This window comes from Chrysemys picta, chromosome 8, assembly GCF_011386835.1.
Source record: "Chrysemys picta bellii isolate R12L10 chromosome 8, ASM1138683v2, whole genome shotgun sequence".
In the NCBI taxonomy this organism is placed as follows: Eukaryota; Metazoa; Chordata; order Testudines; family Emydidae; genus Chrysemys; species Chrysemys picta.
The window spans coordinates 29,048,923-29,064,270 of record NC_088798.1 but is presented as its reverse complement, the minus strand read 5'-3'; the positions used below and the strand labels follow the sequence as shown (position 1 = coordinate 29,064,270).

At 47.4% G+C, this 15,348-nt stretch overlaps 1 protein-coding gene across 2 annotated transcripts in view; it reads left to right on the top strand.

Annotated features, from left to right (window-relative positions):
* Nucleotides 1-15,348, top strand: part of LPAR3 (lysophosphatidic acid receptor 3) — a 37,188-nt gene that overhangs the window by 9,577 nt on the left and 12,263 nt on the right. For both annotated transcript variants that reach the window (XM_005294453.4, XM_024103824.3), the window contains exon 2: nucleotides 5,975-6,731. In XM_005294453.4, coding sequence (XP_005294510.1) covers nucleotides 5,996-6,731 — 736 coding nt within the window. In that variant the 5' untranslated portion in view covers nucleotides 5,975-5,995. The remainder of the gene's footprint in view (nucleotides 1-5,974; nucleotides 6,732-15,348) is intronic.

Below are 15,348 nucleotides of genomic sequence, written 5' to 3'. Positions count from 1 at the left end.
CCCCGGGTCAGAAGCGGCACCGGAAACAAGTGAGGAGTGGTTCCCCAACTTGAGGACCCAACCCCTTGGAACTGGCCAATGGGGCATGTGCCAGGGAAGAGCCCCCAATGCAGAAAACTTCGGAGCCAGCACCATCAACTTCGGTCCTGCAAGGGGGGCAGTTGAGTCTGGTGCAATTGGACTCACCGTGTCAGGTGGTGGAGGAGGTACAACTGCCTTCCACCCCAGACACATTTGAGGCCACAAAAGACCTCGTAGACATGATGGCACCACGGTTCCCTGCCCTTTGCACCAAGCTCCCGATGCCACAGCATGCGGCACCATCCTGCAGAAAGCCTGCAATGCTCCTCCCCTCATCGCCATTGGGGACAAGATACTGCTTGGACTCGTGGCGCCGATCAGTCTCGCGGCACTGGGTGCACTCATGGTGCCAATGTGACTTGTGGCACTGCTCCAGGTCTCACCAGCGCTCCTGTTCATGGCGTCGATCACTGTCATGCAGCAGTTCCCGGTCCCGACGGAGTCTGTCTCGGGACCGTTCCAGGTGATCGTGCAGGCCCCACTCGCGGCACCACTCTCCAGCCTTGCGGCACCACTCACTAGCCCAACTACACTCAGCACCGCCCTGGCTCTCATGGTCTCGGTCCACGTCTTCAGGCTCGGAGACGGGATCTAAAGTCTTGGAGCAGGCCCGATGCAAGCCGGCAAAGGGCAGACCAGATGGGCGTGTGGCACCATGGCCCACACTATGGCAGGGGCCAGCAGAGTGGCCATTTTGAACTCCTTGGGTGTACCACCAGGCTCAGGGCACCCAGTCCAGGGGCTCCCGCTCGGTGGCGTCCGAGGCAAGGGTCCCGGAGGCAGCAGCCAGCCATCCCACCCCGAGGGATGCGGAGGAGCTACCAGCCATACCACCTCCCCCAGAACCCATCTCCGTTCCTCACCCTGACCCTGGGGTGGCTGACCCTGGATTAGAGGCAGGACAGGAGGTACCGGAGGACCAGGAAGGTCAGGAAGGTTCCCCCTCTGGCCTCCTCGTCTTCCTCCCTAGATGAGGCTGTGGCGGGCACCTCCACGCCTCCCCCTATAGATAGCTGTGCTACCAGGAGCTCCTATGGAGGGTGGCACGGACTATGAACCTGCAGGCGAGGAGGTGGTAGAGTCTGAGGATCCTATGGTGGATATCCTGGCACCAGAGGGACCATCTAGGATCGCTTTACCACTCATCAAAACTATCCAGGCAAATGCAAAGACCATTTATCAGACTCCGGCCTCCATCCCTCCCTCTGCCAAGGGGGTGGAGAGGAAATATTTCGTCCCCTCTAAAGGGTACGAATACCTATTCACACATCCACAGCCCTGTTCCCTGGTGGTGGCTGCAGTGAATGAGGAGGAGAGGCAGGGGCAGCAAGCCGCAGCACTTGAGTCCAAGGATGCCAAGCGCCTGGATTTATTTGGACGCAAAGTATACTCCACAGGGGGCTTGCAACTCAGGATTGCCAGTCAGCAGGCAATCTTGAGTAGATACAACTTCAACTCCTGGAACTCTATGCTGAAGTTTAATAAATTCATACCATTAGAGTCCAAAGAGGAGTTTGGGGCTATTGTCGAGGAGGGCAAGGCAGTGACATGGACCTCTTTACAGGCCTCACGGGATGCTGCAGACTTGGCGGCATGCATCTTGTCCTCAGGAATTGCCATGAGGCGTAGCTCATGGCTACAGGCCTCAGGGCTTCTGCCCAAGGTTCAACAAACTATGCAGGACCTGCCTTTCGATGGGGTGGGTCTGTTTGTTGAACAGACTGACTCCAGGCTGCATAGCCTAAAGCAGGGGTCGGCAGCCTTTCAGAAGTGGTTTGCCGAGTCTTCATTTAATCACTCTAATTTAAGGTTTCGTGTGCCAGTAATACATTTTAACGTTTTCAGAAGGTCCCTTTCTATAAGTCTATAATATATAACTAAACTATTGTATGTAAAGTAAATAAGGTTTTTAAAATGTTTTAAGAAGCATCATTTAAAATTAAATTAAAATGCAGAGCCCCCCGGACCGGTGGCCAAGACCCGGGCAGCGTGAGTGCCACAGAAAATCAGCTTGCGTGTGCCGCAGGTTACCTACCCCTGGCCTAAAGGATTCCAGGGCTACAATTAAATCCTTGGATATGCACCCCCCGGCAACCCAAAGAAAGCCCTTTAAGCCCCAACAGCAACAGCGGTCATATCCTCCTCGGCCATGGCAGGGTCCCTACAGACGCAGGAGCAGGAATGGCAGGTGCAAGCCCTCCCACCCTCAGTCTGGGCACCAGGCCCTGACTTTACTTTCATCGGGCTCAAAGCAGTCATTTTCAAGGTACACCCGAGGACGGAGCACCAGTCTCCATACCGGATCCTTCCCTGTGTTTTCTGAATAATCTATCCCTCTTCTACCGTGCTTGGTCCCAAATAACATCGGACCGCTGGGTCCTTCGCATGGTAGAAATGGGATATTCTCTCCAAATTTGCTCCTCCCCTCCCTCCTACCCCCCTTCCCTGTCCCTCTTCAGGGACCCCTCTCACAAGCAACTCCTTATCCGGGGGTGCAATTGCTCCTCGCCACAGGGGCAGCAGATGAGGTTCCTCAGGAGCTAAGGGGAAAGGGATTCTACTCCCGCTATTTCCTAATCCCCAAGGCAAAGGGGGGTCTCCAACCCATTCTAGACTTGCGAGGACTCAACGAATTCCTGGTGAAGTTGAAATTCCATATAGCCTCCCTGAGCATGATTATCCCTTCCCTGGATCTGGGAGACTGGTACGCCACCCTCGACATGAAAGACACGTACTTTCACATAGCCATTCGCCCCGCGCACAGGCAATTTCGAAGGATCATGGTCAAACACTATCAGTTCACAGTCCTCCCACTCGGTTTGACGACAGCCCCCTGAGTTTTTCACTAAGGGGATGTCAGTCGTAGTAGCCTTCCTTCGCAAGAGATAGGGATATCCCTATCTCGATGACTGGCTGCTCAGGGGGCGCACCAGGGAGCAGGTGGAATCTCCGGTCCGGTTCGTCAGATCTACTTTTGAGAGACTGGAATGGAGTGGGCTATGCAGAACTCACAGAGCCTGAGGGCTTCTCGACACAGGGGGAGGAACGGGCTCCACCCTGCTTGTTGATGTAAAACATGGCAGTGGTGTTGTCTGTCCTCACTACCACACACTGGCCTTGCAGCCGGGCCCAAAAATCTTGGCATGCTAGATGTACCGCCCTGAGCAACTTGATGTTGATAGGAAGGCAGAGCTCGTCCCAAGATCATAGGTCCTGCATTTGTAGATGTCCCAAATGCGCATCCCAATCCAGAGCTGATGCATCTATTACCAGGGACAAGAAGGGCTGGGGGCTATTGAAGGGGACTCCTTCACACACTATCTGAGGGTCGAGCCACCATTGGAGGGACTCGAGTATGTGCTCTGGTACCGTCACTACTAAGTCCAGGTTGTCGTGTCCCGGGCGATAGGCCGACGCAAGCCACGCTTGCAGAGGTCTGAGCCTCAGCCGGGCATGCCAGACCAGTGCAGGCTGCCACGTGGCCGAGGAGATGTAGGCAACCCCTTGCAGTAGTGATCAGGAATCGCCTGAGGCCATGAATGATGTTTGACATGACTTGGAATCGTGTCTCCGGCAGAAATGCTTGTGCCTGCACAGAGTCCAGCACTGCTCCGATGAACTCTGTTCTCTGGGTCGGAGACAAGGTTGACTTGTTCACGTTGAGGAGGAGGCCCAGTCTCTCAAAAGTAGATCTGACGAACCGGACCGGAGATTCCACCTGCTCCCTGGTGCGCCCCCTGAGCAGCCAGTCATCGAGATAGGGATATCCCTATCTCTTGCGAACAACATCTCCAAGAACAACAGTTACGAGAAGGTGAGCAACTGTTCTCTCTTCTTCAAGAGATTGCTCATATTGATTCCAGTTAGGTGACTCCCAAGCCTTACCCTAGGTGGTGGGGTCAGAATTATGGAATCGCTGATTGGAGCACTGCTCTGCCGAAAGTTGCATCATCTCTGGCATGCTGGACAATGGTGTAATGAGAGGTGAACGTATGCACCGAGGACCAAGTTGTTGCCCTGCAGATTTCTTGGATTGGTACTTGGGCCAGGAATGCCTCCGATAAGGCTTGTGCCTGTGTGGAGTGTGCCATAAGAGCTGATGCTGGGATTTTGGCTAACTCATAGCATGTGCAGATGAAGGACGTGATCCAGGAAGATATTCTTTGTGATGATACCAGGAGCCCTCTCATCCGGTCTGCCACCGCTATGAATAGCTGGTTCGACTTTCTGAATGGCTTAGTGCATTTGATGTAGAAGGCTAGTGCCTGCCTAACATCCAGAGAGTGCAGCCTCTGCTCGCAGTTACTGGCATGAAGCTTCCAAGCCGTGAGATGGAGAGACTTGAGGTCTGGGTGGAGCAGGCGACCGTGGTTCTGAGTGAGCAGGTCGGGGTGCAGTGGCAACACAATCGGGGAAGAAAACGGGCAGGTATATGCCTTGACTCGTGTGAAAATGTGACACGACCTTAGGAAGAAAGGCTGGATGAGGCCTAAGTTGCACCTTATTCTTGTGGAAGACTGTGTAAGGTGAGTGAGAGGTGAGGGCCTTCAACTCAGACACCCTGCATGTTGAGATCACGGCGACCAGAAAAGCTACCTTGTATGATAGATAGAGGAGGGAGCAAGTAACTAGCAGTTCAAACGGGGGACCCATTAGTTTGGAAACGACCACGTTAAGGTTCCACGCAGGGTCTGGCTGTCTAATCTGGGGATGGAGGCGTTCCAGGCCCTTGAAAAAAATGTCCCACCATGGGGTTGGCAAATACTCCTGGGTGGAAGGCTGAGATAGCAGTGAGGTGTGCCTTGATGGATGACATTCCCAGGCCTTGCTGTTTCAGGTGCAGAAGGTAGTCTAGGATGAATGGTATAGGCACCTGGATTGGAGGTGTGTGATCCTGGGCACACCAGCAAGTGAACCTCTTCCACTTAGTTAGATAAGTGGCCCTGGTGGATGGTTTCCTCCTGCAAAGTAGGACCACCCTTACAGGTTCCGAGCACAGACGTTCCATGGAGTTTAACCAAAACAGTGTTGACACAGTGTATGAAAGCTCATGCCACTGCTGCTACCTATGCTTCACCTTCCTTGTGGATGAATAGGAGACTTTATTCTACAGGGCTATCAATCCAGAACCCATGGCCAACACTTCACTTCTATTTTCACAAACTCCCCCACCAGTTTTCTATCCTCTGCACCCTTTGGACCTAGTTATTCTAAAATGTAATATAATATATTTTCACTTTTAAATCCATTCATTTAAACTAATTTACTCCTGATAGGAGTTATGTGCATGCATTGAGAATATATGCCTTAAATAGTGTATATTTACATATTATATCTATTAACATGCTTCAGAAACAGGAAAATACTTCACAAATAAAAGTTTTATGTTGCTAGGTTAGTAAACTGGAAAAGATGTGGGATTTCTGTGTTTTGCTGTTTTAGCTGGGTATTGGGAGAAATGATGGGCTTGTGGTTCAAACATAGGACTGGGAGTAAGATGATCAGGGTTCTGTTTTTGGCTCTCCACATATTTTCAAGCAAATCACTAAAACTCTGAGCTTCAGCTTCATCATCTGCAAAAGCGTTAACTAGTTAATGTTTAAGTCCCTGATTCAGCAAAGCACTTTAGCACTTGCTTAACTTTAAGCTTCTGCTCAAGTCCCATTTGACATCAAGCTCAAGTTAAGCATATGATTAATTTTTTTTAATTGGGGCCTAATCAGAGAGACTATATTAGAGCAGTTTTTCCTTCAGGCAGCATTTCTTTTTGCACTAGTTCTACCTGATGTGAAAATTATTCTCTGGGAACATTTACACTCAAAGTATTTGCAGCACAGTGCTTCAAGCAAAGACAAGGTATGAAATCTAATTCATGTTTTTTTTCCCCCCCTAGGATGTAAGGCCCTGATCCAGGATGAACGAATGCCACTATGATAAACGTATGGACTTTTTTTATAACATGAGCAACACTGACACAGTAGATGAGTGGTCAGGGACAAACCTTGTTATTGTTTTATGTTTTGGGACCTTCTTCTGCCTGTTTATTTTTATTTCAAATTCACTGGTCATAGCAGCTGTGGTCAAAAACAAAAGATTTCATTTCCCCTTCTACTATCTGCTAGCCAATCTAGCTGCTGCAGACTTTTTTGCTGGCATTGCCTATGTATACTTGATGTTCAACACTGGCCCTGTGTCCAAAACGCTAACTGTTAACCGATGGTTTTTGCGTCAGGGGCTTCTGGACACCAGCCTGACAGCTTCTCTGGCTAATTTATTTGTGATAGCTGTTGAGCGACACATGTCAGTAGTGCGGATGAGGGTTCACAGTAACCTCACAAAGAAAAGAGTCACTTTTTTAATTTTATTGATCTGGGCCATTGCTATTTTTATGGGGGCTGTGCCTACTTTGGGTTGGAACTGCCTTTGCAATATCTCAACCTGTTCTTCCCTGGCTCCTATTTATAGCAGAAGTTATCTGATATTCTGGACTGTCTCCAATCTAGTTGTTTTCTTCATTATGGTGGTGGTTTACCTAAGAATCTACATGTACGTCCAGAGGAAAACTAATGTCTTATCTCCACACACTAGTGGATCCATCAGCCGTAGGAGGACACCAATGAAGCTTATGAAGACAGTCATGACCGTCTTAGGTAAGACAATATTGAAAATTATGTATAAGAATCCACGTGCCTGTCAAAAATAACTTAAAATCTCTTGGATATTGACATGCCAGTGCTTGCTTGCCCACTTAGGCGATAGAAGATGTCACACCATGAAAAATTACGAAGCATAGGGTCAATCAAGTTGTAGACCAAATATCTCCTCATCTGGTAGCTGGTTAGACAGTTTGGTTGTAGGCAGAATGCTACAAAATGTATGTGTGGTTTTTTTTTTTCTGTAGTTTTAAAAAAAAAATTCAGAAAGGTCTCTGGAAGGAGAAGGTTTGACAAAATTCACAGCAACGTTACCAGCGCATTTGTCTGGATTAAAATAATAAAAACTGGGAGTTGCAAAGGAGTCTAAGGGAGTTAGGTGCCTAAATCACATTGAATTTGAAAATCCCAGCCAGAGAGTAAGTTTTGTGGGTATTTAACCTGTAGGTGTAGGATTTGGCCAATGAAACTCTAAAATTGCTTGAGACCTGCCTATCTCACTGTGCCATATTTCTATAGCTATAGCCCACAGAGGTGTTTCAACTGGAACTTCCCTCCATATCAGAGAGAGAGCTGTCAATGTGGGGTGCTCAACCTTGGATTAATTTCCCCACTGTTAATCTGTAAAAGTTCAGTTTTGCTGACTTTCCGGACACACAGATGGCCCATCTTCTTGCCCAAGCTTTTGGAGAGGGGGAGTTGTGATAAGGGCTCGTGCTGGAGTGCATGTTGAGGGGATGTTTGCTGATTGGTTGTTCCCTTTTTGGGAAAGCTGCTGAGTTTTATGCTGTATTTTAATGATGCTGTTATAGTCATCTAGAGCCCTGGATGGGCACTTTATTTAGATAATGAAAGTTTGCAACATTGAACAGGGCACCAAATATTACAATACTCCTATTATGGGTGTATTGTTCTATTGTCTGTAACTCTGAAATGGTCTGGAACTCTGAATAAGACGTTACAGACTTCAGCCACGGAGAAGTTGGGGCTGCGGGACTCTGGGGGAGGCGGGCTACTGATCCTAGGGGCTGCCAGGGAGAACTGGGGCTTGGCACTTTAAACCTGCGGGAGAGCGCTGGGGCTTCAGCCCTGCGGCTCCACTCCCAGCTTCTGCCCCATGTGGGGCACCAGGGATTGGGGCTTCAGCCCTGTGGCTCCTCTCCTGGTTTCAACTGGGTGCGGGGCTTGGGGCTTCAGTTACGGAGAGAGCGCTGTGGCTGAAACCAGTGCTCCCCTTGTAGCTAAAGCCCCAAGCCCCGGCACCCCCCATCGGGCTGAAGCCGGGAACAGAGCCACAGGGCTGAAGCTCTGAGCCCCAGTGCTGCCCCCCAGTCTAAACCCCTGAGCCCTGGTACTCCTGAGAGTCAGAAGACCTGAGCTGTCCTTCTGCCAGGACCCCTGGACCCCTCCCACCCTCTGGCTGCAGCACGAACCCCCCCGTGGCTGAAGCCCTGAGGCAATACAGTATTTGCTTTTTTATTTTTTTGGTGGTTGCACTGCTGTCTGATTGAGGACTTCTGGTTTCACAGGGTGTCTGGTTAAGGTGATTTTAGCCTCTGCTGCAGGGGCTTTCACCCCCTACATCTGCCTGTCCACCCTCCCACCTGGCCCCACATTTGCCCAGTTCCCACACCAGTTCTTCTCCTGAAGCTTGTGAGGGTCTTCACCACCCCCCTGGGGTGTGATGGGGGTGCTGCACCACCTTTTCCCCCTTCCCAAGCTGGGTGTTGTGGGGAGGGAGGAACAGAGCTGACTGACCCACTGTTCACAGGGAGGGAGGATGGAGCAGGGCTTCCCTGAGCTGCTCATCTCTTTCTGCTTCCCCTTCCCCTCCTGTGAGACTGGTGTCTCCCTTCTTCTATCCCAGAACTCCATTCAGTTCTTGAGCGGTAGGAGAGGAGAACTCTGCATACCTCCAACAGTAGTCCTCATTGGTTGCTCATCCCCAGGCAAGTGGTGAAGGCAGCCAATCAGAGTGGGTTCCTCCCCCTAGGCAGGGTTGAAATTCACAAGAGTGCTGGAGCTGCTGGCATCCTGGCGAGACGACTCCAGCTCTAGCTGGACACATGGAGAAATCAGGAGAGTTGGCGACACTGCATCCACTTGGCCACAAGGGACTGACAGAGGGTGCCGGTATTATCAGCACCCCCCATCCCACCAATGTACCTGGACCCTGTTCCATTTCTGGGGATGAGAAAAAGAGACTCTGCCCATTGGGATCTCTGCCTCTGTAATTTCACTGTTCAGGGGCCAAACAGCTTCAGTGGTGATGGTGCTTTCGCAGTGTAATTAGGAAGTGGTAGGAGAAGCTGCATATGGAGGGAGTGAAGGATTTGGGGGCATTGTAGGGAGCCAGTTGCAGTTCTTGGAGTCAGGGCTGCCCATCCCATTGCAGTCTGAGCTACACAGGTGCTGTGCTGATCTTGTACCCAGTGGAGGATACAGCTCAGCGCTCCCGCCTCTAATGCAACCCTTTATCCACTGGGGAAGGAAGATTGCAATTGGTGCAGGCGGTGGAATCACTTTCTGCAGCTTTCCACTGGCTGAGATTGCCAGTTATCTCCTTACACAATGCAAAGTGGCCTTCGCAGAGTGGGGAATCCAGTCTGAGATCTCTAACTCATTTCAAATACTCCACTAACCCCATTAATTTTTAACAACTTTTAGTTCCTACAGAGTGGGGCCAGATTTTATCTAGTGACCCTGAAACAAAAAGCCTCAGAATTTCATTATGAATCCCCTGTATCATCCAGTTTCTGTGTCACTTAATCAACAATTGTTTTTTCTAAAAGGATATTGAAAATATCCATTCTGTTTTCATAGCTCAGTCATCTTCTATTCACCAGTAATTAAATCATAACCAGCTGATAAGAAGCTGTCCGTTAAAGCCAGATAAATTCAAATCAGAAATAAGGCACACATTTTTAACAGTAAGGGTGATTAACCATTAGAAGAAACTATGGAGGGAAGTGGTAGATTCTTTATCTTCTTGAAGACTTCAGATTCAGACTGGATGCCTCCTGGAAGATATGCTTTAGTCAAATGAAAGTTATGGGGATCAATGCAGGAGTAACTGGAGGAAATTCTGTGGTCTGTATTATATAGGAGGTCAGAGTAGGTGATCTAATGGTCTCTTCTAGACTTAAAAATCTATGAATAACCCTTTCTGTTTCTTTGGGGCTGACTTAGTAAAGACTTTGTCCAGCTCTGATGCCATAAAAGACTGCACAGGAACATTTGGTTTTGAGGCTTGAGGGGCATGGGAGGTGGTTCCATGATTCTGCAGTGGCTGTAGCAGTGCAAAAGCCAGATTTATGTTTTGTTTAACTGGACTCCTCAGTTTTCAAATATAAATCTGCTCCCAGGATTTTAAAAGTTGCAGATACAAGCTTTGCAGTAAGTGCTTAAGAATGCTAAGGAAAACAAGATGACCCTGAGCATCCTGCTTTAGCAACTGGTAGAGATATATCTTATCTGTCCGACAATGACTAGCTTCTTTCATAACCATCCTGCACATATAATGGTATTTAGTGCATTTGTCTTGTAGCAGCTATTAAGAAGGAATAGCTTTGTTGTAAAGAAGACAGTTTCTGTCTGTACTATATAATTCTCAGATAGCAATGCTATGGAGGAGGCATGTGTCTCCAGCACAAGAAGTTTACAAACTAAGAACAGTTATCTTTCTTAGGCTGTGCCCAAGGGCATTGTTTACAGAGTCTGGCAGTCTGATTTGCGCTAGAATCTCTGGTCCTAGTGGAAGCACAAGTGGGAGGTTGTAGTGTTAAAGGACCATTTTGTGGTAAATATCATGGATTATGCATATATGGAATTATACCTAAATAACACCTGATTTTCAGATCTACCACTAGTCCTTCAAGGGAATTTCTAGAATACAGTGCTTTTGTCATCTGTGTCAAATATTTTATTGCTCCAAACCTGTTGTTAAAATTAATTCATCCCTTCCTAGTTTAGGTTAATCAGTAATTAATACACTGTTGCCATCCTAATAATGTGTTGATGATTTGTGTTTGGGCTTTGAAAAATCATAACACTGGGCTATAAATGGCATGGCGACAAAGCTTTCAACCTCTTAATGTTATGCACACACATAGTAACTCTTCAGAGGGAGATCTTTTTCACCAGAAACTACTCAGCATCTGCTCACAGTCACTTTTAATATATTTTCCCCACTTACTCAGATGGGTAACATCAGTTTAAAAAAATACAAGAGGTTTAAATGAACTGACCTACTGGTTTGAAAGGGAGTGGGGAAAACTGCATTGTTGTCTCAGTGAAGCTCTAAACAGGTCTGTGCTGCTTTTTTTCCGGCCTGCGAGAGATCGCATGCGACACGAAGGTATTGCGTTTAGCTTTAAACACCCTGTGTTGCAAGCAGCTGTCTCCTTTTATTGTCATCTCCTTGGCTAGGTAGAAAACAGCATCACTGCAAGCTGCAGACACAAACTGCTGTCCTTTCTAGGGATAGGCATGCAGATGGGGGTAGCCAGCCTTTAAGATAAACAGAGGGGAAGAATTTAGATATTTGAGAATGAATGACTGCAAAATAAAGAATCCTCTGATTCCACCCTTATGCCCTGCAGCTCACTTTATCTGTTTAACGTTTAACCAAAAATCAAGCAATATTTATCTATAAAACCATGTCAGATTAGAAAAGAAGTTAAGATATAAATGTTTAACTTCCCTTGTATCCATCTGAAAATTCCTGAACCATTGTAATCTTTTGTCATCCTTGTAATCCAACTCGTCTCTATACATGTTGGGGTAAAAACCATCAGGAATGCTTCTTCTTTCTTTACACACTGAACTCCTAAAGTAACACCCTAACACTCTGATCCAGCACTAAGAACCACAAGGGTGTAGGGATCACACTGTGCAGCTCACAGTACCTGCAGGAGTCACTTGGCTACTGATTTGTCTTGGCATTTTTAGGCAAATTCACCTGGTGATCATGGCGAAAATGACAAAATAATATTGAGCACTTCTGTGTACAGCACCTTCCATCAAACGACATCAAAGTGCTTTAGAAACTCTAAGTAAGCTTAACAACACAGGCTTTGTCAGGACGCGCATGGACTAGTGGTTAAAGCAAAGAATAATGTCTTATTGATGTGAAAGTTCATGTTTTTTCAAAGACTCACTCGTTCATTGTTTGACCATTTTTTCCTCTGTTACTTTCCCATGTCTCTTTCACGTTACATGATGTTGGGAGAGATGGTGTGAAATGCTGGATCCAATCCTGCTTCGATGAAAGTCCATGGGACTGTTTTTGAGGGAGCAGCGTGAAGTCTTTTCTCCTTTGTTCTCTGTGGGACGTTTATGAAATGAAGCTCAACTTAGAAAACCCTCCCATTTGGAAGGAGAAAATTGCCATTGCAAGGTTCTCAAACATGTGCCAAACATGATCTTGACTAGATGCTTAATTGTGCAGTAGACTGTAAATAAGTGCTGCTTTTAAAAAACACTCCTCATAAGCAATTCTCCAAACCTTTCTGCCCAAGCCATAGTTGCACATTTCATTCTGGGAAGCCACACATAAATAAACACGCACTAAAAAGGCTTGTCATTTATATTAATATTCTCTTGACATCACAAAAACAAAATACATCAGTGTGTGCTTAATCCTGAAATTATGACTCTTAGGTTTTGATGCTTCCTGTCTGCTGGGTAGTACACAGCAAAAAATATAGGGCCAGATTCTTCATAGCTCAGACTGATTGCTTGGTACAAGACTTGGGAGAAGGGGCACAGTTGCCCTCCCACCACCAGTCCTCAGCTGGCATTGGGCAGGGGTCCTGGTACAGATTACTGCCAAAGGAGATCATAATTTGAAGTGGATAGGGGACTGGCCTGGGACTCAGGAGATCTAGGTTCAATAACTGTCTCTACCACATGCTTCCTGTGCGACACTGGGTAAATCACTTCATCTACCCGGTACCTCAATTCCACCTCCATAGTGTTAACAAACCTCGGGGGTTTTATGAGGATAAAAATCCATTAACGGTTGTGAGATGCTCATATACTGTGGTGACAACCATGTAAAATAGGTAATTAGATAGACATGTGCACCCTGTAGGATCAGGCCCAAGGCCCAGAAGAAAGGGACATATAAAATGTGTTTAAATTTCTGTTTTTTGTGTCAGGGTGAATCCCATTGATTGTTTTAGCATCTCACCTTTTCTTTAAAACACACTGCAAATTGTACTGCACAGTGAAACACTCCTTCACATCAGCAATTAACAAATAACTTCATAAGTTAAAATTTTATGGACTCGCTTGGAAATAATTTTTTAGGATGCTTTCAAATGTGCACTCTCTGGAATGGGGAAAGCACCAGCCACTTTGTTTCTAGCCAGGGCCAGCTCCAGCTTTTTTGCCGCCCCAAGCGGCGAAGCAGGGGGGGCGAAAGAAAGCCGATCGGCGGCATTTCGGCGGCGGCTCAGTCGTGTCACTTCATTCTTTAGTGGCAATTCATCGGTGGGTCTTTCGCTCCCTCTCTTCCTTTTCGGCGGCACTTCGGTGGCAGCTCAAAGAGGAAGAGAGGGACCCGTCGCCGAAGACCCGGACGTGCCGTCCCTTTCCATTGGCTGCCCCAAGCTTCCTTCGCTGGTGCCTGGAGCCGGCCCTATTTCTAGCACAAAAAAGCATTGGGGTGGGGGAGGGAAGGCAGTGAGTATATGGCCTTAATTTTCTGTAGCTAAGATCACTCATAAGATATGGTCCTACTGCTGTCCGTTTGAACTGTAACGATGGATCATATTTGTCTGATCCAGCACAGACTATTCCTGAAATGTCAGAAAGACTACACAATAATTGTAAAGAGTGTCATTCACAGTTTGCTTCACTAATCACTTAAGTAAAACAGATCCTGCTCCCATTGAAATAGAAAGCAAGTTGGGCATTAACTTCATTGGGTGCACCATCAGCCCCAACTGATGTCATAGGAAATATACATCAGCATGTTGTAGTGAGCATATCATACTGCATGGTGAAACACTCCTTCAAATCAGCAATTAAAATTTTAGTTCACAACAAATAGCTTTTTAAGCTATCTTGGAAAGAATTTTTTAGGATGCTCTAAAACAGGGGTCGGTAACGTTTGGCACACGGCTCGCCAGGGTAAGCACCCTGGCGGGCCGGGCCAGTTTATTTACCTGCTGACGCGGCAGGTTCGGCCGATCGCGGCCCCCACTGGCCACGGTTCGCTGTCCGGGCCAATGGGGGTGACGGGAAGCCGCGGCCAGCACATCGCTCGCCCGCGCTGCTTCTCGCCGCCCCCATTGGCCCGGGACGGCGAACCGCGGCCAGTGGGGGCCGCAATCGGCCAAACCTGCCGCGTCAGCAGGTAAATAATCTGGCCCGGCCCTGGTGCTTACCCTGGCGAGCCGCGTGCCAAACGTTGCCGACCCCTGCTCTAAAACATGCAGTCATGACCAGGCAGGCTATTTTTTAAATGTGCTATGCAAAAAGTATTGGAAACTAAATCACTAACTTCTTTCCTGTTTTTTTTTTTTTAGGTGCAAAATAATCTACCAAACTAATAGTTTAAATATTGCTATTTTGTACATTGTGGAACCAACACGTCACCGTGCTTAGTGCTGATTTTAGCCCAGGGGAGTTATTTTTAATGCCATGTGATTAAATCCTTGAAGATATTCTGAAATAGAAAGAGTGCCTGACACAGCCTTAACTAGAAGTGGTTCGAGCAAGCACTGTGTATAATAATTACATTCTATGTATCATCTCCATAAAACTAATTGTTCTGGCTAAGGCTCTACTGCATGTCTTTGCATTCTTTACAGAGTGTTGCATTACCTCACAAAAACAGATAATTCCTAGCATGCTACGTTTTGTGTTTGCTGGTACAAATTACTTGAACTAGATGGAGTATAATGGCTTGGTCCAGCTCCGCCTGAAGCCAATGGCAGAACTGCCATTGATTTGAGTGTGAGCAGGATCAAAGCTCTAAGTCAAGATTGTTTGGCAAAATAAGGAGAGTGGATTTCTTATTAATGAAGGACTCTTCTGCTGGAGAAACTTCAGGCATATTTGACTTAGATCTAATAAACCCTCTTAACTTTCATGTTTTCTGATTTCTTTGCTTACTCTGCTTGCCATTTACAAAGCTGCTTGTGTTTTTAAACACTGATTTCCACTCACAGGCCCCCTGCTCTCTTTGACCCCTCAGCGAAACCATAATGCTGCACGTGTGACATCACAGTGCTGCTAGCTGTGATATCTCAGACACGCTTTGCTGCAGGAGGAAGCATAATAAGCAGCTGTCAGTATCAGCTGGGAGGCTGCGGTGAAATCCTGCTGGTCAGCTCAGCTCTTCTGCATAGAAGAGTACCAGAGAGCAGAAGATATGCAGAGGGAAGATGGCTTGTGGTCGTGTTACTCCTGAGGACATTCTGTGCCAAAAAATTAAAAATTCTGTGCACACTACACCTCTACCCGGATATAATGCTGTCCTCGGGAGCCAAAAAATCTTACCGCGTTATAGGTGAAACCGTGTTATATCGAACTTGCTTTGATCCACCGGAGTGCGCAGCCCCAGCCCCTCGGAGCGCTGCTTTACCGCATTCTATCCGAATTC